At 39.3% G+C, this 23,571-nt stretch overlaps 1 protein-coding gene across 2 annotated transcripts; it reads right to left on the reverse strand.

The window, feature by feature from the left end:
- Nucleotides 1–295: 295 nt before the first annotated feature.
- Nucleotides 296–15,055, reverse strand: LOC118469439 (uncharacterized). Of its 2 annotated transcripts, none has more exons than XM_035942296.2 (3): nt 14,943–15,055; nt 3,318–11,246; nt 296–2,847 (listed from the first exon to the last, which is right to left on the reverse strand). In XM_035942296.2, the coding sequence occupies exon 2, from the start codon at nt 11,188–11,190 to the stop codon at nt 3,325–3,327; it is 7,866 nt and encodes a 2,621-aa protein (XP_035798189.1). In that variant the 5' UTR covers nt 11,191–11,246; nt 14,943–15,055; the 3' UTR covers nt 296–2,847; nt 3,318–3,324. The 2 variants fall into 2 exon arrangements, with proteins under 2 accessions (XP_035798189.1, XP_035798188.1); XM_035942295.2 differs by having other exon boundaries at nt 296–2,850.
- Between the last annotated feature and the right edge of the window lie 8,516 nt (nt 15,056–23,571).

A 23,571-nucleotide genomic window follows, 5' to 3' on the forward strand; every position in this document is an offset into this window, starting at 1 on the left:
CAAATTTGCACTTTTCAGGGTCCTTCTCTTGTAGGATCATCACAGCAGTTACCTTGTGCTCACACTAATAGAACAAGAATTCTAACTGGTACTACTTGAGCTAAATACACAACTAGTGTGGTTGAAAAAAATGATAAATACTGATATTGTGAAATCATACTAGAAATCAATTAGAGTATGATATTACAAATAAACTGTCAGGAAATTATTTCTGCAAGACAAAGACTGTATTTTCGCTGTTAGTTCGTACCACAAAATTTCCCAACACAAAATCAAAACTCAGTGAGGCTTTAAAGTCTTTCTAATGGTTTACTTGCAGCAAGGAGTACAGGCAATGGGTTACACCTGCACTGAGGCAGTCTCAGTGTCTTCATGAATACATATACAAGAAATCTCCCTCCCCAACGGCTCCCCCCGTTACACTCCTCGTTTCTCTCATTTTGATCGCCGGGGAAGCGTGGTCTCGGTCATCTCCACTTTCACTCCAAGGTCCTCTTTATCTCTGGAATGTAGCTCAGCCGGATACATCTCAAACAATTCACTCTTTTGTCAGTATAAAGATCACAACAACAATTATCACACAGTTCAACAGATCAGGCTATAATAAAATTTCATGTTAACAAAGCATAAATGTATTAATATATAAACATGTCTGCATATTTCCTAACATAAATGTTTGTCTTTGTGATGTCAAAATTAGTCTGGAGTGTCATTATGACAATATGAGACGTGCCCTGAGGGAATATGATGTATTGAGTACTTGGCTTCACAGTCTTTGTGAAGAAAACTTAACAAGTGTTATTTGGAGATATTATCTTGTTTCACAACTTACTTCGTTTTAGACAGCAATCAGGACTTTATGATGGAAATCTGTTTAGATCGGGTTTACTTTTGCTGGAATGACTTTCAGGAGACTCAGATGTCTTGTGTAGAAGAATTCATCGCAGCTCAATATTAAGTAAAATCAGACATGTCATAACAGCAGAGAAAAGTACCTGCATCATTCCCCAATCTGAATTTCCTCCCGTCATCAGGGTGTATATTACTGCTCAGAGAGCTCATCACATGCCCAGCCTCAGGTACTCGTTTGACATAATACAGCAGCCCAGAGGCTCATATATCTCCATTGCCCTGACTGTAGTAGATGAAAAAGAATTGCCATTTCTCAGTAGACTGTGTGCAGCCTCTGGAGACACTGCTCTGACAGCATATCTGTTTTAAGGCTGTGCTTTTAAGACAGTGCTAGCAGAAATCCCCTTACAGATCCTTTATATTCTGATTAAAAGATCACCACTAACTGCATAAAAATACACACCCTATGTCAGGTCAGGATAGACAGTTGAGGAAACATTTATGTCATTAAATCAGTTACAAAAAATTATCAAGCATAACATGAAGAATATATGAGAGATCATGAACAATAATATGTCACATATTGGATTTAGGCATTCAGTTTCGACTCCTAGTGTGCAGAGACATGTCTTCACCAGTTTACTTACAAATAACAGGAGATACAACCTCTTAGACTGAGCCATAATCCTCCCCCCTGCAGCTGTTTACAGATTAGCAAGGGAGTAAAATCAATCTCTGAGACCACCAGTGAAGTTAAAACATGTCTTATCTGAATCAAATACATCTTAATAAACATGATGGAAATAATCGTGCAGCTTTATGTGTCTTGAATATATTAAATTGTTTACTGTGAATACTCAGAGATTAGTTTTTATCTGTCTAGCATTAGCAAGTTTACCAATAAAAGTAATTAAAATAAAAAGTAAATGAAAGCACAGAAATGGGACATCCTATTGAAATATCCGCAAAGACAGAGTAATTACACACAAAGAGCACTTGAGGGTAAGATATCTTTCTATTTTCAAGTTAAATTTGATAAGTTACACCCTCTTGAATTCTCAGTTGTCAATATTCAAGAATAATTTTGATATCAAAAATGTTGTTTCTTCCATGTCTACTAAATTGTAACATATGTTTACAAGTGTAGATCTACTTAATTGTGCTACATCCAAAAATTAAGATCTAATAATATTTCATCACTGAATTAAAAGTATGATTCAGACATTTTCATTTTTATAGCAATTACATGTTTACATCAATGTCTTAACATGAACTACTTTAAAATCAGGATTAAATGCTGACATCAGTATGTATTATTACGACCAACTTTCCCAACACAATGTTTTTATGTCACTAACTCTTTGCTAACAAGGTTATATCAAAGCAGGATTGTACCACTGAAGACCATATATACATATCAATAAGCCTACAAAATATCAGGACTGTAGCTACGTTATTTTTCATGTTATGGCACTTCCAATGTTACCTATGACAACAGATTTCACACGTTTTACTTAATAATGTACATAATAATATAATATATATGCACAGAAAAAATCTGACATATGAGATGGTCAGGCAGGAACTTTTTAAATATTTGGTGAATTGACGTGGAATGACCCATACAGAAGCAGTCACTAATGAACTGCAAAAAAAAAAAAAACCAAAAGACAAAAAACAGAGTAAAACCACAAAATACTGAGTTAGAGACACTCAACCAAATACAGAAGACAGTACCATCAGGCAGGTTAATGCTTCATCAGTGTTAAGTTCCAGTCCCTCGCACTGCACAATACCAAACAATGTACTACTCTGAACCAGGGCTACCTCAAAACATAGAGGGAAACATAAAAAAAGAACAAGAATAAAGTAAGCCACTTGGATTTTGTGTGGTTTTTTTTCCAGTCCATTTTGTGCCTCCACCGCTCTTCGTCTCTGTCTGTAAGCATGTTGGCATCTCCTTATCTGTTCTTGTTGGCTGATGACAGAGGGTCTCTACTGACCAAAGCAAAATTGGACATCAGATCAGCCTTAAAATTTCTCCAAAATTATCCATGCTATTGACTATTGTTTGTCTCCCTTAACAGATATTAAATATGTCCCATTTCTACACTAGAACTTTTTTATCAATTCTCTCAAAGGCTGGTCATTTTAAAATACAGTCTATGATTTTTTTTTTTTTTTTTTTTAAATAAGAAAGTTAATATTTGCATTGTTTGCAGTGAGTTGTGCCACTGGCACAATCAACGTTCTATTTCAGCATTTATATTTATGATGAAACTCAAAAAGGTGTAAAGTAGATAAAACTTTGGCCTTAGTTCTATATTGGCACATTTTGATGTTTTACATCAACATCCAACTCTACTCCACCTACCTGAAACCTATTTAAGAACTGTTCCAGAACTGTAAATGCACATATGAATGGGATATAGTTTATTTTGATATGAGGTTATGGATAATCTTACCTTTCCATTATAGGAGGTTGGAGACTTGACTCCTGTGTGGATCGTTGTTATTATTGTAGTCCTTGTTGTTGATCCATGTGGTAATGGTGGTAAGATCATTTTCTGACATGACATTCTTGCCTTGAAGCAGGTTGAACCATTGTTGTACCAGCTTTGTGCTGTGTTGCTGAAAACTGTTCTCAAGAATGGCAAGCCTGGTTTGACTCTTCTTTGTGTTCTGAAAGTTGTTAAAGTTCTTGGTGTTATCCAGCTTGAATCTTGGCATTGAACCGAGGATCGTCAGCTTAGAGGTGCCAACAACATCATCGCTGCTTATGGTTTCAGCTAAACACTGTCTGAAGGCTTTTGATTTTGTACTGGGAAACTCATAATGTGTTTCTCGAGGCACATAAACAGTTGGAAGCTCACGGCCATGATGTTTATGAACATCAGGAATCAGATTGGGGTCCAGAGGAGATGACTTTGTTGCAACTTCAAGCATGGCTTGTGCTAATTTGCTATTCTGATTTAATTTTTTAGCTTCCAGTATACTGTTGACTGGTGGCTGGTGATCTGCATTGATGACGTCTCCCATTCCTGGATTTTGCCTTGCATATTGTTGCCATTTTTTGTATATTTCTATTTTTCCAACCTCTTTCTTCAGGACCTTTTTGCTTTCTTTTATCGGTGGTGCACCTCCTTCGGCCAAGTACCAGTCTCCTCCTCTGATTTTGTCAGTCCATTCTTTGCGCTTGATGATAGAGTCCCATTGGCCTGGTTGTCTGAGGAGAGTGTCGGCCTCCACAGATCGGAGATGGTTTGCTTCCAAAGCGATCTCTTCTTCACTGGCCTGCGGTTTCATGCCTCGTGCCAAAGCATGAAACAGGCAGTTTTTGTCCTTGCTGACAATGTTCACTATCTGATTATTGACTTGCACATCATAATGGCCGGCAGGGTATTGGGCACTCTTTGGTCTGTAGATGAGTGTCACAGTTTGACTGGCAGGTTCAGTGCTTGGACTTAACTCCTGCATTTTGGTAAGTTTGCCATGGCTATCTTCTGTGAGAATGACAACCTTTGTGCCTTTGGCTTCTGCCAGGACTCTGATATCAAGAATGGTGCCCTCAGTCATGGGGTTCTTGATCTTTTCAGCATGCGACTGTGAGTGTTGACCTGCTTTGCCTGTAAGTTTATGTTTAGAATTCAGGTTTCCTTGCATGTATGAGATGTATCTGTTATTCTGTCCAGCTCTGAGTTTTTCCTCTGTTCTGTCAGTCTTTAAGCCAGTTCTGACATATTGGCCAATGATGCCGTTTACCTGGCCTTGTGCGCGAGAAATGATGTGACTGGAGAACTTCTGGTGGAACACTTCTACTAAAGCATCAGCCAATAAAGTACTGATGTTGTCAGCTACGTCCTGCTTGAATTCTTTCAGCATCTCAGTGTCAGATGCAGACAGCTCATTCACCGTAACTTTCTCTGAAGAAGCTTTTCCTTCTTTAAATATATTCAGCTGGTCATGAAAGTTTGAGAAAAACTTGCTGGACAGGGTGAGCACTGCGTGGATGGCGTCTCCTGCCAATGCCCCTATCTGTACAGCTTGGATGGTTGTCAGAATTCCATAGACTGTTCCTTTGGCCTCTGCTTTGGCTCTACCAATCACTTGGGAAAAGGATGAGTTTAGCTTGTTCTGCCACATGAGGTCTGCAGTGAATGTCTTTGCTGCAGTGCTGCTTAATTCTGTGAAAATGGACAACAGTTCCCTCCTTCTGTAGTGGTTCTCCAGAAGATCATGAAGCTGTTCTTTATCTTCAATGTGTGAGAGGACAATGGAGTCTACCAAGGTAGACAAGGGCTCTTTTTCTATGTTGGATATTACGTCATCAGTGATTCCCTTTTTTACCTTATGTTTTAGACTTTCTAATATTTTGGCTAATATTGCTTTTTCTGCCTTTCCAAGTCCATATGAAATTATTTCCTTGACCGCTTTCTTAGCAGTCTTTTTGACTGCATTCTTCATATTTGTCTTTGCGACAACACTCAAACCATCTTTAGCCTGACTGGAGAGAAACTTTGGCATTGCCTTCAGCTGTTTCCTGAATCCTTTAATCAACATTTTGGAAGCTTTGAAGCCCTTTGCAATCACCTTTCCAACTCCAAACCCAATGAGGGATACACCAATAGAAATGGCTTTTTCAATAGCCCATGATTTCCAGCTGAATTCTCCGGTCACCATGGCCTCAATGCCAGAGATACAGTCTGATATTCCTTCAGTGACGAGTCCCATGCCGACTTGAGCTAATGCACCAAAAGTAAATGCAGTGAGCAATGTTCCACCAATGATCTGTAGAATTCCAAGACAGAACACCATCAGACCTTCCCATGAGAAACGAGGCTTCTCTCCCACAGAAAACACATATTTCAGACCTTGACTGTAGAGATTGTAGGCCTCCACTTGGAGATCTTCATCTGTGGTCGGCACCAGGGTGAAAATTGGTGACTTTTTGACCATTGCATCCGTCCCTCTTTCTTGTATTTCATTCAACTTTTGGATGGCTTCACTGATGTTTTTGTCGAAGCACCTAAACATGCTGCACTTGGTTGTTAGTTGTTTTTCAAGGCTGGTTGGGTTAGTGTTGTCTGAGTCTGCTGAGGACATTTTCACAAACTGCAGACACACCATGGATTCCTCACTAAGATACTTCAGAGACTCCAGTGCCTTTGTAAGATCATCTTTGGCTTTATTGAGGTAATCTGCACTCTTCTGCTTTACAGTGCAGTACGCATGACTGTAGAAGGCTATGGCTGCCCAGCTAGCATCTTGTTTCATGGCTTTTTCGAAGAGTGTTGTGCTGACGTCCCATCGTTTTTCACTCATTGCGATATTTCCTAACTTCATGTAATGATAAATGCTGGCACATGGTGAAGTCTGAGTTTCATACTCACTTTTTGCCACTGACAAATCAGCCTTCAAACTCTTTTGCAATTCATCCCTCTTCAGCTGTTCAATGTCTGATGACTTAGTTTGCAACCATATTCCCCAGAACTCATTCATGATGGCAACAACAGCTCTTCTGTCATCTCCGTCTACGTTCTTATGAATATCTTGAAGTGTCCTGCAGTACTCTGAAAACAGGTCCTCCCGCAGTTTCATCTCAGAGACATCGTTCATCATGTGATTCACCTTTTCTGCTGTGAGTCTATCCCTTGTGCTCTTGGCTTCATCCAGGGACAACACTGTCGAGAAGCACTGCTGCAGGTGCTTAGTGGACATGATTATCTGAGCAGATCCAGGTTCACCTTTACGCGCAGTTCGACCAAAAGCCTGGAGTTCCACTCTTGTGTTCTCAGAGAGGAAGGACAGAACCACAAATAATCCTCCATTACTGTTCACCTCTTTGGACACTTTTATGTTTGTGCCACGTCCTGCAAGGTTTGTGGCAACAATGACATCACCAGGAAGCAGTTCCTTGCGTATTTTGCTCAAACTGTCTTGGTCACTTCGACAGTAGAGAATGATCTCACCTGGGATGCTGCTTTGCAGCTCATCATGGATCTCTTTGGCTTTGTTGATAGTTTCGCAGATCACCAGGGCTGCTCTTCCACCGCTGTATGAATTTGGGGATATCTGAGCCATAACCACACGTTTTATTTCAGATTTCCATTCTTCATCCGAGGTCATTACAGTACCTTTGACCTCGAACAACTTCCTCCTTTTGAATGTTGGCATTCTGCAGGCAGAGAGATTTGGATATAGATCCTGTAAAAACAGGATGTCTGTGTTGCTCCCAAGTGTTCCTGTTGTTCCATATATTTTTCCATTGTACTTTTCAAAAAAGGAGACGTTAGAAATGTAATTTGTCACTGCAGAAATTGTGCTCAGTTTGATTTGGTGTTTAATCTCAATAAACTGCTGCAAACCATCACCCCATTTCTTATTCAGCTCTGTAATACCAGTGGATCTGAAATCCACAGGGCAGACATTGTCGTTTTCTACGACATATTCCTGTCCTTGTCTCAGTTGCTTTGCCAGAAAGGCATTTTCAACCCACACAGACACTTTGCTCTCAATCAGACTCTTCAAGAATCCAGGAATGCTGATTTTGTCTTTATTGTTTGTACATGGGGTGTACTGAATCTTCTCTGAGATGAGTTCTGCAATGGGCTTGATGAGAATTTCTTCTGAATCATAGAGCGCACAACACAAGCCACCCTCCAAGACAAGAAATTTAAGATCTGGAATGTCTGGATTGTTGTATGGACTGCACTTTCTAAGACAGAGCAATCCTTTGTCATCTAAAGTGTACACACTAAAACCATAGGGGACATAGTTCTCAATTTCACTGAAAAAATTGATCACAGCATCCAGACTCACTGTTTTCAGCTTCTGAAGAAGTTCATCCTTTTGGCTTTCGCAGATGTCCTCTGTGAATCCTTTTGGCACAGTGTTGGACTCTTCAGCAAGACATAAAATGTCGATTGCATTAGTAATTTCAGTTTCTTCTGTGTCCATCGAGTCAAAGATGGCCTTGAAGAATGAAGCAGGAGGACCCTGTACAAATGTCTGGTGTCCAGTAGAGAGGAAGCCATACTGGCTGATGTGGCTCCAGATCATGGCCAGAATAATGTTCAGATGCTGCAGGGAGACCATGGGGCTGAACAGGTAGGTTAGCTGCACTCCCTGATCCAGCAGCAAAAAGTCCACTTCATCAATTATGATGCAATGAAAACTGCGATCAGGTCTCACATCTTTCATCTCAAAAATCTGGCGAAGGTGATCTGCAGCGAAGGCTTCGATAGTTCCGTAGACCACATCCTTCTGATAGCATTCTTTTCGATCTTTGTCATTGGTTTTATTTGTGTTTGTGTCAACTGTAATGCCAAAGTACTTATAGAGTTCAGCCCATTTTTGTGCATCCCTCTGACATAACACAGAAGAGCTGGACACCACATCTACTTTTTCACCCCTGAGCACACGCAGAACTGCGAACATTGCTATGACACACGACTTCCCTTCTCCAGTGCCCATCTCCAGAAGCTTCCCAGTTTCCGACAAGGCCAAGAGGCACCAACTTATCATCTGATTGGCTCGAGGAAACCATTTCCCTTTCGACTTCTGCAGGTGTACAGCATTGCATAAGATTGCCAGGAGCTCCTGAAGGTCCTCTGTGTCCAGGCTGTGACTGAGATTTCTCGCTCGTTGTACATCTGTGTAGTTTGCAATTTCACCACTTTTGATCAGATTTGTTACATGAGTCACTGCATTGTACGATTTACTCAGCGTTTCCTCATCAATGTCTTTCATTTGCCGTATTTCATCAAAAAGAGTGTCAATGCTTTTTTTTCTCTCCTTTCTGATCCTCTGTTCTATGTGCTGGATCAGATTCTCAGTTTTACAAGAATCCAGTAGATTCAGAAGAGACTGGTTGTTCGCATCTGTCCATTCAGCGGAAATCTGATATGTTTCCATCAAGTGTAAAATTTTCATGATCGAAACACAGTCTTCATCATGGTTGATTAATGCTCCAAGAAGGTTTAGGGCCTCTACTGGTGACCAAAGTCTTTGTGCTCCAAGGTTTGACACCATGTGAAAGATTTCTTTGGTTTGTTCTTTTGAGGCTTGGCATTGCTCTGCACAGGCAAACAAAACTTCCAAGCACCATTTCTCTGCAGGAGATGTTGTGTTTCTTTCAGCTTCTGTTTCTCTCGTCAAAACTCTCAGTAGATTCTCAAGAAACTTCAGAATGAAGGCCTCATTCGAAGTCAGTCCCTTTCCAGCAATCTTTTCTGAGATAGTGATGATTTTGTTCTCAGTATTTGGGTCTTTGTTTAGGGTGTGGAGCACCTGAAACAGAGCCTTGATAAACTTGTGTCTCAGTTCCATGTCTTCACTTTGGAATTTACCCAAAAGTTTTTGCAGGACCTCGGCAGCAAACACCAGGGAATCATTTTCCTTGAGCCTTGAAAGTTCCAGATTCTTGGACGCACTGAGACTCTGTTGCTGAATGATGAATCCACGACTGAGCTGAGGGTTCCCCGTTTCCATCACTTCTATGCCGTGTTGAAAGTAATCAGACACAAAGTCATCCATGGTACCATACACAATGTCTGCTTCATAGACATCCTTATATGATGCTTTAGTTTTATTCATGTTTGTGTTGAGAGAAATTTGAAGGTACTTGTAGAAATCAGACCAATCCTCAATTTGCTCCTTCGAGTGAAGATCAGAGCTCAACACAAAGTCCACTTTGTTTCCCATGCAGACTTGTGCAGCTACAAACATGGCTGTGACACATGGGTCTTCTTTCAGACCAACCAGTTGTAGCAGTCCACTCCCCTCAGTCCGGATTAATGCACACCACCGCAGCATCTGCCTCACTGTGGGCCACCAGCCTTTAATGTCAAACACTGCTTTGCACAAATGTGACAGAAATTTCTGTATGTCGTCTGCATTCAGGGTTACACATTCAAAGGAAGCTTTTGTCAGTGGTGCATCTTTTGGTGCAGTTTCTGAATATCGCAGGACGGCAGTGATAATGTTTTTTATCATATCAATCATATCAGAATCATCCAACGTCCGTAGCATTTTTATTTCTGGTGGAGCTGCATCTAGATTCTTCTCGTCTTCTGTTCTGAGAGCCTTTTGGAATTCCTGGTAGAATTTCTCAGGGCCAACAACGTCAAGAACCTGGATGAGTGAGCGTCCGGACTCATCTGTCCACTCTGGTGATATGTCGTACACTTGTACCAACTTAAGAATTTCAACTATTGAAGCATCTTCTACATATTTTTGTGACAGTCCTTTGAGCAGAGTCACTGCCTCTTTTGGGGTCCACTGGTTTGTTTGCACAAGTCTGAGGATCATCTCACTGGATCCTGAGTGGGTTTCCTTGTCATTCAGATGTGTGAGTGTGGATAAGAGAAGCTTCAAGCACTGGATCTCCATCTGTAAAATGAACGCAGAGGTTCCTTCGACTGCAGTCTGCAGAGATGATGTGAGATTGCTCAGGAATTGTATGGGAAAGAGTTTGTCAATGGAAAGCTCATCTTCAGCCCATTGTTTGGCTATGATGATTGCATCAGTGTCAGTGATGTCAGTGTTTTTTTCACTGACAGTGCCACTGTCAGTGAAAAAGTGCATCATGTTCAGATACAGGGCTTGAGTCAGCAGGAAACTCTCAGAGAAATCATATGCTGATTGACTAATGGACTCCACCATATACTGCACATCATTGGCATTGCTTTGTAGGGAAACTTCCTCAGACATCTCTGGAGACAGAGCACACAGCTCTGTGATGAACACTTGAGTGTGCTGCAGTGTGCTGAGGGACGGGGGATTACGAAGCCATTCATGAAATAAAAGTTTGTCCAGGACTGACAGGATCTGTCCCAGTTGATCTGCTGTCAGCTGAGTGAGGCTGAGATTTGAAACTGGGATGCTGCATTTTGAAGAGAGAATTTCTAGAAACTCATCACTGCCCAATTCATTGCCAGGCTCAAACTCATCCAGGTGCCTTGTTAGACGATCTTGTTTGGACCTACAATCATCAGAAATGTCACTGCTTATTTGTTTCTTATGCTGCGCATTGGCTTGTTGATGTGATTGTTGTAGTTTTTTATTTAGCTGTTGTTGTCGTACATCTTGTCTCCTCTCCTCTTCTCTCTCCGTTTCCTCTTCACCACTGATTGCCTTATTAAAGCAATATTCACACTCGTATACTTTGGAGTCTGCTGGTTGGTAGTATTCACCTCCATTGAACATATATACGTACCGCCCATGAACAATACTTACTTCTATATCATCAAAGGATAAGCATGGGGGCAGGACTTCATTGCACTTGCAACATCTCAGTTTTTCGCCCATGTCCTTTTCTTTTGGTACATGGTTCCCCATTTTTGATGTTTCACTTAGCCATTAAGTGGTGGTTTTCATGTGCAGTCTGTTTTTTCCTGAAAGAGAAAGAAATACAAATTTTATCGACTTAATTATATAACACCAAGTTTATAGTCACAGCTTCTGCTGCAATCATTCTTGATGAAGAAATGTAAATTTTAAGTTCCTTCCATAAACACTTTTCTGTTTTGACCCCCTGCATTCAATTTTGGTGATTTTTGAGAAAATTAATATAATAATTTCTAGCCATTTTTCAGTGGATCAGAATTCCTTTCTCCATTCCCCATACACTCTTCATCCAATCGCTCACCCTCACTGAGCAGCTACAACCTGGGAGGCTCTTCTCAAGAAACACCAAAATGTAATTAATCTCTCTTCATCTTCCAGTTGATCCAGAGAAGCCAACTCACTCTCTTGATGCACCTGGAAATGCTCATCATGCTCCTACAGATCCCAACAGATCTCCTGATGATGTCTCCCCTCCACAAAATCTCCGCCCGGATCGCTGTGGTTCTTCAGAGAGCTTTAAGAGACAAGACTCTTCTGCCACTACGCTGACATTAAAACTTCTGAAATGCCAGTAGTCTAGCAAGGACAAATCTCTATCCTGTACAGACTCAGGCTAATGTCACCAATAATGATCCCAGATGCATGAGGTGGGTCTACACCCGTGAACTGTAGGTATATGGGCCATTACGGAATATATAAAGATGGATAACTTGTCTGAAAGCTGTTGCTCCTCATGGCCAGAGGACCTAAACCCATTCTTTGCTTGCTTTGATATAGCCAATAATGCCGTGGTAATGGACAGACTACCACCAGAGTGAGGTGAAATGGGCACAGCACACCATCAACACAAAGAAAACTGCAGGACTAGATGTCATCCTCATTCATGTGGGCATGCACATACGAGTTGGCAGGGGTGTTTACCAGCATTTTCAACCTCTCCCTTACTCACAATCTTGTCCCAACATGCCTCAAATCAATGACCATCACACTCACCCCAGAGCAAAATGCTTTCAGCATGACTTTAGCTCATATAGAAAGCACAATCCCTGCCACTTTAGAGAAATACCAGTTTGTATACAGGGCAACAAGATCTACAGAAGAGGCCGTCTGCATTGCCCTCCATACTGCTCTGGATCACCTTGAGAGACCCGGTACATATGTCAAGATGCTCTTCATGGATTTCAGTTTTGTTTTTAACACTGTCATTCCAATCACACTAGTAGAGAATAGAATATCTTTTATTAGTCCCACAAGGGGAAATTTGCATGGTATCCAAACTTCACAGCCTAAGCCTAAACACAACTATCTCTAACTGGACCCTTGACTTCTTGTCCTACTGTACCTGGATTGTCAGATTAGGAAAACCTTCACACCCTCCACCCTCACCCTGAACACTTGTGTTCTACATGGATGTGTGCTAAGCCCTCTCCTGTATTCCTCTATACTTTCTTCACCTAAGATTGTCTGCTCCTTCATGCAACAGACACCTGCATCAAGGTTGCTGATATGACAGTCATTGGCCTGATGTTGAACAATGGTGAGTCGCCATATGGAGCTTGACAGCCTGGTGTTAAAGTCAACAACCTTATTCCCTACAGCAAGAAAGCAAAAGAGACTGTGGTAGACTTCAAATGGACCAGGAAACTAAATCTCAGCCCAGTCTTCATTGACAGCAAAACTGTAGGGAGTCTGCAGCTTCCTATGTTCAGGGACACACATCACAGACCTTTTCTGGTCTACTCAAACTGCCACAATCATAGGGAAGCCTCAGTAATGCCTCTTTTTCCTGACAAAGCTGAGGAGAGCCAGTCTGCCACAGAATCCCATGCTCAATTTCTGTAGGTGCACTATATAGACTCTATATACCATATTCTATAGAACATCAACATACTGCATCACAGCATGATTTGCCTGCTCCACGGAGGACCAGAAGACTTTGCAAATGGTGATAAAGACAACCCACAACCTCACTGGGACTCAGCTGTCGCCTAATTGGGACAACTATGGGACCTGGTGTAGTAGCAGTGCTTCCAGCATTACCTGTAACCCAACCCACCACCTGTTCCAGCCACTCCCTCCTGGCAGACAATACAGGACAGCACTCATGTACAACATGATTGAACAAAGCATCTTCTTCCTCAAAGCTGTAAAACTGTTGAACATTCTGCACCCCCACTCACTCAGCGACACGTGCACACACTGAATAGACTGTTTACACCATTTATATTTACACTTTACTCAGCATCTGCCTTTCTTCCTGCCACACTTTGCACTTTAAACAATGACCTTTTACATATTAGTTTTCAGAAGCTCTACTGTTTTTATTGTTTTTGAAAATGTCTTTATAGAAACGTGTCATTTTATTGCGTCTTTACTCAGGGAATGTCTTTGAAATTTGATTGCATTGCAGTCCTACACGGCATTTTTATTACAATAAAACTTTTAATTGTCATTTTATTAAGATCACAAAAATATTACGCTTTTGCGTAGTACTGTTATTTTGGAATTGACCGTGACAAGGTGAATATTCTCAAGTCTTATTTAATAAATTGTTAACAACTTCTATACATTTAATGACAGTTTCAGAATTCATTGTCCATAAGTTTCTCTTTCTGTCCTTGCTCCAAAAGTTCTTTTAAGCTCATTTAAATGGCAGACAGGGAAGTCCTAGAGTAAATAATGGTACTAGTATTGAAATAAATATCCGCACTTACTTTCCACAACTGGGCAAATGACAAAGTACAAAACAAAAAACTCTGCACTCATGATAAAAATCGTGGCGCTTTAGATTGTTCTGTCGATTGCATCTGCACAATGAGTAAACAGATTTTTTTCAGCTCAGTAAAAACAGCTGATGCCTGAAGAGGAATTTGGTCCCTTGTATGATAAGGGTCCACTTTATAAAACGGAACCCTTTGAGGTTATGTAACTTGGTAAACAATAAGGATCTTTTAAATAAATGAAACTCGCGATCTGTCATGCCTTACAGAGAGTGAGTGCCATCCAACCTCAACTTTCGGCTCACAGTAATAAGTACTGTAATTATCACCAGTAATAATCTTAATGCAGTGTGAATAGTCACCACTGAGATATGCATGTATTGACACCATACACCTTACACCATAATCTAGGTGGTAGAACGGTGCCTCAATAATTAGTTTTACTGCATTGCAGCTGGACAATAGGACAGATGCGCTCAATAAAACCCTTTCAAAAAATATTTTAAGGATATCACATTAAAACGTACATGAAGTTCAAACAATACATCTCACTGGGTCTGAGTTATGAGCTCTGACCGTCCTCCAAATGCTCCTTTCTGCCTGCTCCACACTGTAAATATATTTGTCATTCACAGATATATAAGATAATGTTATCATAATATAATTACATATCATTCACTGACACAAACAGCTGCAGTCTATCGTCTGTGGCTGAGAAGAGTGGCCCAAATGAGAAAAAATATTCCCCCAACAGTTCATAAGTGACGTTAGCTGGCCTGTTACACATTTTAAAAAAAAAAACAAAAAAAAAAACTATGTTCAACTAGTCCACTGAGGATCAACTAACTTGTTCACTAAATATGCACCTAAATATGACCCAACAGGACAGATGGATGTTGGACGACAGTTTCACCTTTATCAACCTTAACAGTTGCGCTCACAGAAATGGAACAATACAGCAGTTTTTAAAATTTAACTAACAGCTTGTGTTAAAAAGTAAAAACATTAAGTTTGTTACATTACCTGCCTATGGAGGTTTCATGGAGAAAATCATCTGCGCCACAACGTTCACATAGGTAAGACTGAACTTTAAGGAAATGGGAAAACTGGAAAATACCTAGAGTTTTATGTGGGTATCAAGTATGTTATCTGGTTGCTGCCAGTCAAAATATGTTGTGATAAAGTCGTAGTTTCGTGAGAGCAAATGAAGATAAAGAACAGATGTTGACCTTGATTGAACCTTGCTGGAACTTGAGTAGCAAACGTGTTCATCTGCAGTTTCTTGAGTTTCCAAGAAGCAGCTTTAGGAAATGTAAAAAACTTTATTGCAGAGGTTTAGTGCTCATCATTAATATTCCTCAACTCCCATTTTGATATGATTCACTATCACCTCCCTGACTACAATATACAGAAGAGAAAATATAGAATAATCAGTGACAAAGAGTTAGACCAAAAACACAACACAAGAGGGGACAGAGGAGTAGTAAAATAGCCACATATAGATAGCTAGAGCCTATTTTGATGTGGTAATACTTTTGAAGTAGCCTAGCTAAGATTTGGCTCTGCTAGCTTGACTTCATTCCAGCATACAAGCAAATGATATGCTTAAGAGAAATTATACACACGTGGACAAAATTGTTGGTACCCCTCAGTTAATGAAAGAAAAACCCACAATGGTCACAGAAATAATTTGAATCTGACAAAAGTAATAATAAATAAAAATTCTATGAAAATTAACCAATGAAAATCAGACATTGCTTTTGGACCGTGGTTTAACAGAATTATTTTAAAAAATAAACTCATGAAACAGGCCTGGACAAAAATGATGGTACCCTTAATTAAATGTTTTGTTGCACAACCTTTTGAGGCAATCACTGCAGTCAAATGATTTCTGTAACTGTCAATGAGACTTCACCTTTAATGTCTTTAGAGGTTGTTCTGTGCTATTTTGTTTCCATTCCTATTATCCGTCTCTTTCATTTGTCATCGATTTTCCTCCTGCGGCCACATCCAGGGAGGTTGGCTACAGTCCCGTGGATCTTAAATTTCTGAATAATATGTGCAACTGTAGTCACAGGAACATCAAGCTGCTTGGAGATGGTCTTATAGCCTTTACCTTTAACATGCTGGTCTATAATTTTCTTTCTAATCTCCTGAGACAACTCTCTCCTTGGCTTCCTCTGGTCCATGTTTAGTGTGGTACACACCATGTCACCAAACAGCACAGTGACTACTGTAACCCTATAAATAGGCCGACTGACTGATTACAAGTTTGTAGACACCTGTGATGCTAATTAGAGGACACACCTTGATTGAACATGTCCCTATGGTCACATTATTTTCAGTCTTTTCTAGGGGTACCATCATTTTTGTCCAGGCCTGTTTTATGAGTTTATTTTTTTAAATAATTCTGTTGAACCAAAAGCAATGTCTGATTTTCATTGCTTATTTTCATTGAATTCTTATTTATTATTACTTTTGTCAGATTCAAATTATTTCTGTGACCATTGTGGGTTTTTCTTTCATTAACTGAGGGGTACCAACAATTTTGTCCACTTGTGTATTTGATTCACATTAGAAAATTGTTTTCTTTTAAGACAGTGTGTATCCTCAAAAAAATATTTTTCCATCAGAATAACTGAGCAGTTTCCAAGCTTTGCGGTATCAAGGTGTTCCATGTTAGGACAAAGAAAAAAATGACTAAAATTAGTTTAGTCTTTGTGAAGAAAACTACAAGGTTTATAATGGGGATGCCATCTTCTTATCTAGTTTGAGACAGCATTCAGGCCTTTGTGATGGAAATCTGTTGAGATCAGGTTGACTCCTGCTGGAAAGGCTTTCAGGACTCAGATGTCTTGCACAGAAGCATTTATTGAAGCTCAATATCAAGTAAAATCAGAGAAGTCATGACAGCAGTAAAAGGTATCTACATCATTCCCAAGCCTGAATTTTCTCATGTTGATAGAGTGTATATTACTACCCAGAGAGCCCAGCAAATGCCTAATTAAAGTTACTCTTTGGACATAACACAGCAGCCCAGAGGCTCCACATAGCTTCATGGACCCGACTGTAGCAGATGAAGAAGAATTGCTGATTCTCGTTGGACTGTGTGCAGCCTTCAGAAACACAGCTCACACAATGTATCTGGCTTAAGGCTGTTAATGGTATCAGATTGACCCTTTGGCCAACTGTGCAGCTGTGCAATGCTAGCAGAAATCCCCTCACAGAGCCTATTTTTTTCGATTGAAAGATCACCACTAACTACATAAAAAATACACACCCTGTGTCAGGTCAGGATACACAGAGTTGAGGTAACAATTAGGTCAGTAAATCAGTGACTGAAAATGAGCAACTGTAACATAGATCAGAATATTGGATAATTCATCAACATTAATAAATCACATATTAAATTTAAACATTCCAATTTGATATGCCTGTACACACGTTACTACAGATTTACTCAAATGTAACTAGAGTTGCAAAACTCTGTAGTAAAAAACATACTGGTGTACCAGAGTAATGGATAAAACCCTACTGCTGCAGCTCTTTACAGAGGGAATAAGGAGGGAGTAAAAAGACTTTGAGAATGCCAATTAAAATTAAAAAAAATCATACCTGAATCAAATACGTCTTAATACACTTGATGATAAGTCATTCTGCTTTGTGTATCTTGAACCTATTATTAGGATTTTCTACAACTTTAATGATGAAAAATTTAAATGGCTGAAAAAAAACTATAATAACATGACTCAATATATTCCCTCTTAATGTTACATCCCTTTATATTATTATTCATTAATATGCATTTCAGTTAAATACTGAAAAGAACTAAAACAGAAAGAAATGAACACGAATCTGCACCACAACGTTCACACAGGCAAAACTGAACTTTAAGCAGGAAATACCTAGAGTGTTGTGTGGGTATCAAATATGTTATCTGGTTACTCCCAATCAAAATATGTTGTGATAAAGTCGTAGTTTCGTGAGAGCATATGAAGATAAAGAAGAGATGTTGTCTTTGATTGAACCTTGCCTGAACTTTAGTAACAAACATATTCATTTGCAGTTTCTTGGATTTCCATGAAGGAGCTTTAGGGAATGTAAAAACCTTTTTTTTGCAGAGGTTTAGTGCGAATCATTAATATTCCTTAGCTCCCATTTTGATATGACTCACTTTCATCTCCCGGAGGGAACAAGGAAGGAGTGAAAAAGACTTTGAGAACACCAATTAAAGTTAAAACATCTGAATCACATACGTCTTAATACACTTGATGATAACAGTCATTCTGCTTTGTGTATCTTGAACCTATTATTAAGATTTTCTTCAACTGTAATGATGAAAAGTTAGCTGAAAAATGGCTAAAAATAAACATCCATCCATCCATTATCTATACACCGCTTATTCCTCACTAGGGTCGCGGGGGGGACTGGAGCCTATCCCAGCTGACTCGGGCGAAGGCAGGGGACACCCTAGACAGGTCACCAGTCTGTCACAGGGCTACATATACAGACAAACAAGCACTCACACATTCACACCTACGGGCAATTTAGAATAATCAATTAACCTCAGCATATTTTTGGACTGTGGGAGGAAGCCGGAGTACCCGGAGAAAACCCACGCATGCACAGGGAGAACATGCAAACTCCATGCAGAAAGATCCCGGGAAAGCCGGGACGCGAACCAGGGATCTTCTCGCTGCAAGGCGAAAGCGCTAACCACTACGCCACTGTGCAGCCCCTAAAAATAAACATGACTCAATAAATTCCCTCTTAATGTTACATCCTTTTATATTATTATTCATTATTATGCATTTCATTTACATATTGAAAAAACTAAAACAGAAAGAAATGAACATGAATGCTCAAAGATTAAGTCTCTACATTTGAGATTTTTCGTCCATATAGAAATAGCAATTTTAACAATAAAAATGAATGAGTAAAACAGAATTACAAGTAAACCAAAGCATAGTGAATGTGATATTCTATGAATATTTCCACAAATACAACAAAAAGCAATTTGGGTAAAACATCATTCTGTTGTTTACTCGAACAGTAGATCATTTGACTAGTTACACTTTCCTGAATTCTTGTTTGTCAAAATTCAAAAACAATTTTGAGATCAAAAAATGTCATTTCTTCCACTTCCATTAAAATGTCATGTTTAACGTCATACAAATTTAGATCTAAATAATTGTGTTCCATTCAAGAAATAAGGTCCAAACTATTTTCATTACTGGGTTAAACTATATGATGTTTTATAATTATTCTTCTGAGATTTTCATTACATGTACCGAAGGAATTGAAAACCCATATATTGGCACTTGAATGAAAGTATATATGTATTTGAAGTCTTTGTTCTCTTATTATGTCTTTGTACCTGTTTTTTTCCTTTGAATTCATGACCTCAACCCAATCATGATTAGATAAGAGTGAGAAAAGAAAAACTGAACTAAAACACAAAGTTAATACACAGAAGCAGTCACTTCTGAACTGCAGATCAAAAACAAACATAGTAAACTACTGAGTTGTCAAAACATATTACAGAAGCTAAAGCCAGCTCCTGTCTCCCCAGAAACAAAATGCAGAAGCCAATACCATTCTGCAGATAAATGCTTTACCAACAGTTAACCTCAGTCCCTCGCACTACTTAATACCAAACAATGTACAGTCTACCTCCAAACAGGGCTACCTCAAAACAAAAAGTGCAAAATTACATGAAGCAAAAAATGTGGGAGAAAAGCATCAGCTGTGGCCCACATAGCCACAGCAGTGGAAGGGTTGAAGTTAAGCCTCTTGGATGTTTGAAGTTTGTCTCCATCCATTTAGTGCCTCCATCTCTCTTCTTCTTGTGTGTCCTTGTTGGCTTTGGGAAGGTGGCATGACAGAGGGTCCTGCAGAGGATCAGAGAATCTGTTAACCAAAAGGATTGGACACTAGATCAGAGTCCTCTTAAAAATTCTCCAGAATTCTCGACTTTATTGACTATTGTTCTGTTTTGTTTAACAGATCTTAAATGTACCCTGATTCTGCAGTAGAACTATCATTAGGTCTCTTGAAGGCTCATCATTGTTAAACATAGTCTTTAATTTCTTTTTTCTTTTGCTTGTTTGTTTTTTGAAAAATAAGTGACAGTTGCGTTGTTTCCATTGTGAATCTCGAAGTAGTGTAAAGTAGAATACATTTTTGAGTAAGTTCTATAATGGCAAATATTGTTTTCTATGTATCTGAAACCTCCTTAGCAATTTTGTAGTACTATATGTACTACAGTCATGGGAAAAATTACTAGACCACCCTTGTTTTCTTCAATTTTTTGTTTATTTTAATGCCTGGTACCGCTGAAGGTATATTCCCTGAGGAATACAATGAACACGACAAAAAATACAGCTGATTACGTGATAATTTATGTCCTATTTGACATGCTTAAGCTTAATTGTATTCCAAGGGGATATAAGAGGCCATTTCATGTCATAAGCAGCACTGCACATGCAAAGCACTACAGTGGTTTCCTGCTTACAGTCAAGCCGCAGCACAACTCAGAAGTTCAATTCAATTCAATTCAATTTTATTTATATACCGCCAATTACAGGTCAGATTGTCTCAAGACGCTTTACAGAACCCATATGCCTGAACCCTCTAGAGAGTTGTCAGCTCTCACATAATGCCTAAAGCAAAAGAATTGTATGAGGCCACAAAAGGCAGCCATCTTGGCACTGCTGGAAGTTGGCATGAGTGAGAGACAGGTAGCGAAAAAACTGAAGATCTCTAAGACAGCCGTTCAGTGTGCCAAAAAAAAACAGGCCGAACATGATACTACTAAAGTGCTAGCTGATCATGGCAGGAAACGCCGTTCTGCCTGACAAGATGACTGTGCACTCATCCATTCTTGTGTCAGGAATCATTGTCAGACCTCCAGGGACCTTAAAAATGAATGGGCACTATGGAGAAATGTGATTTGTTCAGTAATGGCAGTTGGAAGCCAGCTTCTTGAAGCTGGTCTGAAGTCACACAGGGCAGGAAGAAGCCCTTCATCAATGAAAGGCAGAGGAAAGCTGGTTACTCTTTGCTGGGGATACAAGGATTGGACTGATGATGATTGGGCTATGGTTCTCTTCAGCGATGAATCCAATTTTCAGTTGATACCCACTCTAGCCAACTTACTGGTTAGAAGGAAACCGGGAGAAGCCTATAAACCAGACTGTCTTGCCCTTACCGTAAACCATGGGGGGGGATCAGTGATGAACTGGGGTTGTTTCGGTGTGGGTGGAACAGGGCAAATGCAATTGTGTGAAAGGTGAATGAACCAGGTCATGTACAGGGCTACTCTTAAAAACAGTCTTTTTCTATCAGCTGGAAAACTCTTTCTTGCCTCAAATGACTGGATTTCCCAAAGAGACAATGCACCTTGCCACACGGCAAGGTCAGTTAAAGCCTGGATGAAGAACCAGAACATTGGAATCATGTCCTGGAATCCTCAATCAAAAGATCTAAATCCGATTCAAAACCTGTGGAAAATCAAGTGTTTTTTTCTGTTTTCATGTATCACAAATCAGCAATGCCACAGGCTGATTCCCTCCATGCCACACTGTATTGATGTAGTAATTTATTGTGAACGAGTCCCAACCAAGTATTGTGTATAAATGAACATACAGTTGGACATTTCTGTATTGTAAATCCATTTTGTGATTGATCTACTATTGGAATAATTTGAGATACCAGATTTCTCATTTTCATGTGCTATAAGCCATATTCATCAAAATGAATACCAGAAAAGGCTTGAAATATTTCATTGTACATGCATTAAATATAGACTAACACCACATTCATACAGTAATTCATAGCAAAGGAGCCCTGACCAAGAATTGAGTGTTTAAATGAACATACTTTCCAGAAGTTGGACATTTCTGTGTTTTATATCCTTTTTTCCGATTGATCTTAAGAAATGTTCTAATAATTCAGGTACTAGATAACTGATTTTCAGGAGCTAAAAGTCGACATCATTAAAATTAAAACAAGAAAATGCTTGAAATATTTGATTTTACATGACATGAATATAGAATACATAAAAGACAATCTTTTTGAATTAAATTACAAAAAAGAGAACTTCTCATATTTTTTCATGATGTTCAGTTTTTTTGAGATGCACTAGTACATGCACATTGTGAACAGTTTAAACAGATTTTTCTATAATTTACACTAGAAATCGGGAAAATTACACATAGTTTTTGTATTGTCTGGGTTATTAACCCATTTCAGATTCCTGAAGACCTAATCTTCACCACCCAGCAACAGCAAAAGTATAATCAGCCTCTTTTTACTAAAATGCAGTAAAAACAATCCCCTTTTAATGTCTCCTCACTAAATAGCTATAACACCGCCATCTAGTGGCCAAAACCTGCCACAATCTCATGAATTAACTCCATGTAAGATGAGCAGCTTGTTGTTTACCCACCAGGTCAAGCGATTTTGTTTGAGAAAGTGTCCATTTGCTCTAAGTGGACATTCAAACTCATATGCATCAACATTTTCCTTAACCCCACGAGGTAAGAAACTCTTATAATCGTTTCCTGGGTATTATGGGCATCGTACTGTCTCCTGGTACACACATCGATGCAGATTATCCACCTTTTCTGATCTACACACCTGTCATGCTTATTAGCCTGTACTGAAAACCAGTTTATTGACCAGACAAGAGAAAGTTGTTCCTGAAATGATATCTAATTGTAGGCCAAGTAATGGGCAGATGTTTCTTTTTAAAAAGCTGGTAGATCCCTTTAAAGACTCATCTTAGTCTAAATACAGTATGTCCCTTGAGCTTACATGTTTGTTTTTTAAACTGAACAGCTTAAATGACCTCATGATTAAAATGAGTCAAGCGTTAGATTGTTCAGCAGGTTATTCCAGGTTGCAGGTGCGCATTGAGAAAAACAGGTTTTTCAAAGTTTAGTAAACATAGCTAGCATCTGCATAGGAATCCAGTCTTTTGACCATGTATGATAAGAGCCCACATTAAAGACAGAAGTATCTTAATGTTTTGCCAACATTAAGGGCTTTATACTAGTAAATACAAATAAACCCTGGATCTGTCGCACCATATAGAAGGTGAGTGTCACCCAACCTGAGCATCCAATAGTCCTGTAATAATCAGCAGTAATAATCTTAATGCATCATGACAAATAGTGTCCAAGGCCTGAAGAGGCGTCACTAATGCATGCATGTATAAAATGTCAAAAGTTGCCTCAATAAGCATTTTTCTGCAAGGTAGTTAGAAAATAAGACAGATTTCGTGCCCTTATTCTACATAAATCCTACAGGATATAAGGACTCTTTGCAACTAATCTACTGAGCACCAGTTAATTTATCCCGTTAGCTATGTACACTCATTAATGTGATACAACAGAACAGATGGATTTTTAATGGAGGTTTCACCACAGTTGACCCCAGTTTACACTGTAATTCTGTTTAGAATATTTAGAAATGAACAGCGTGGGAATTTTATCTGTTTTATTGTGGTACAATTAAGGTAATGACAGCTTGTGCTAAAAATAAATCAATCGTAATAATTATCAAGCTTGTGATATTACCTTCATATGGAGGCTTCATGGAGAAAATGATCTATGCCACAGCCTTCACAGAAGTAAAACTCCACTTCAAG

The sequence above is a fragment of the Amphiprion ocellaris genome, chromosome 12 (genome assembly GCF_022539595.1).
Source record: "Amphiprion ocellaris isolate individual 3 ecotype Okinawa chromosome 12, ASM2253959v1, whole genome shotgun sequence".
Classification (NCBI taxonomy): domain Eukaryota; kingdom Metazoa; phylum Chordata; class Actinopteri; family Pomacentridae; genus Amphiprion; species Amphiprion ocellaris.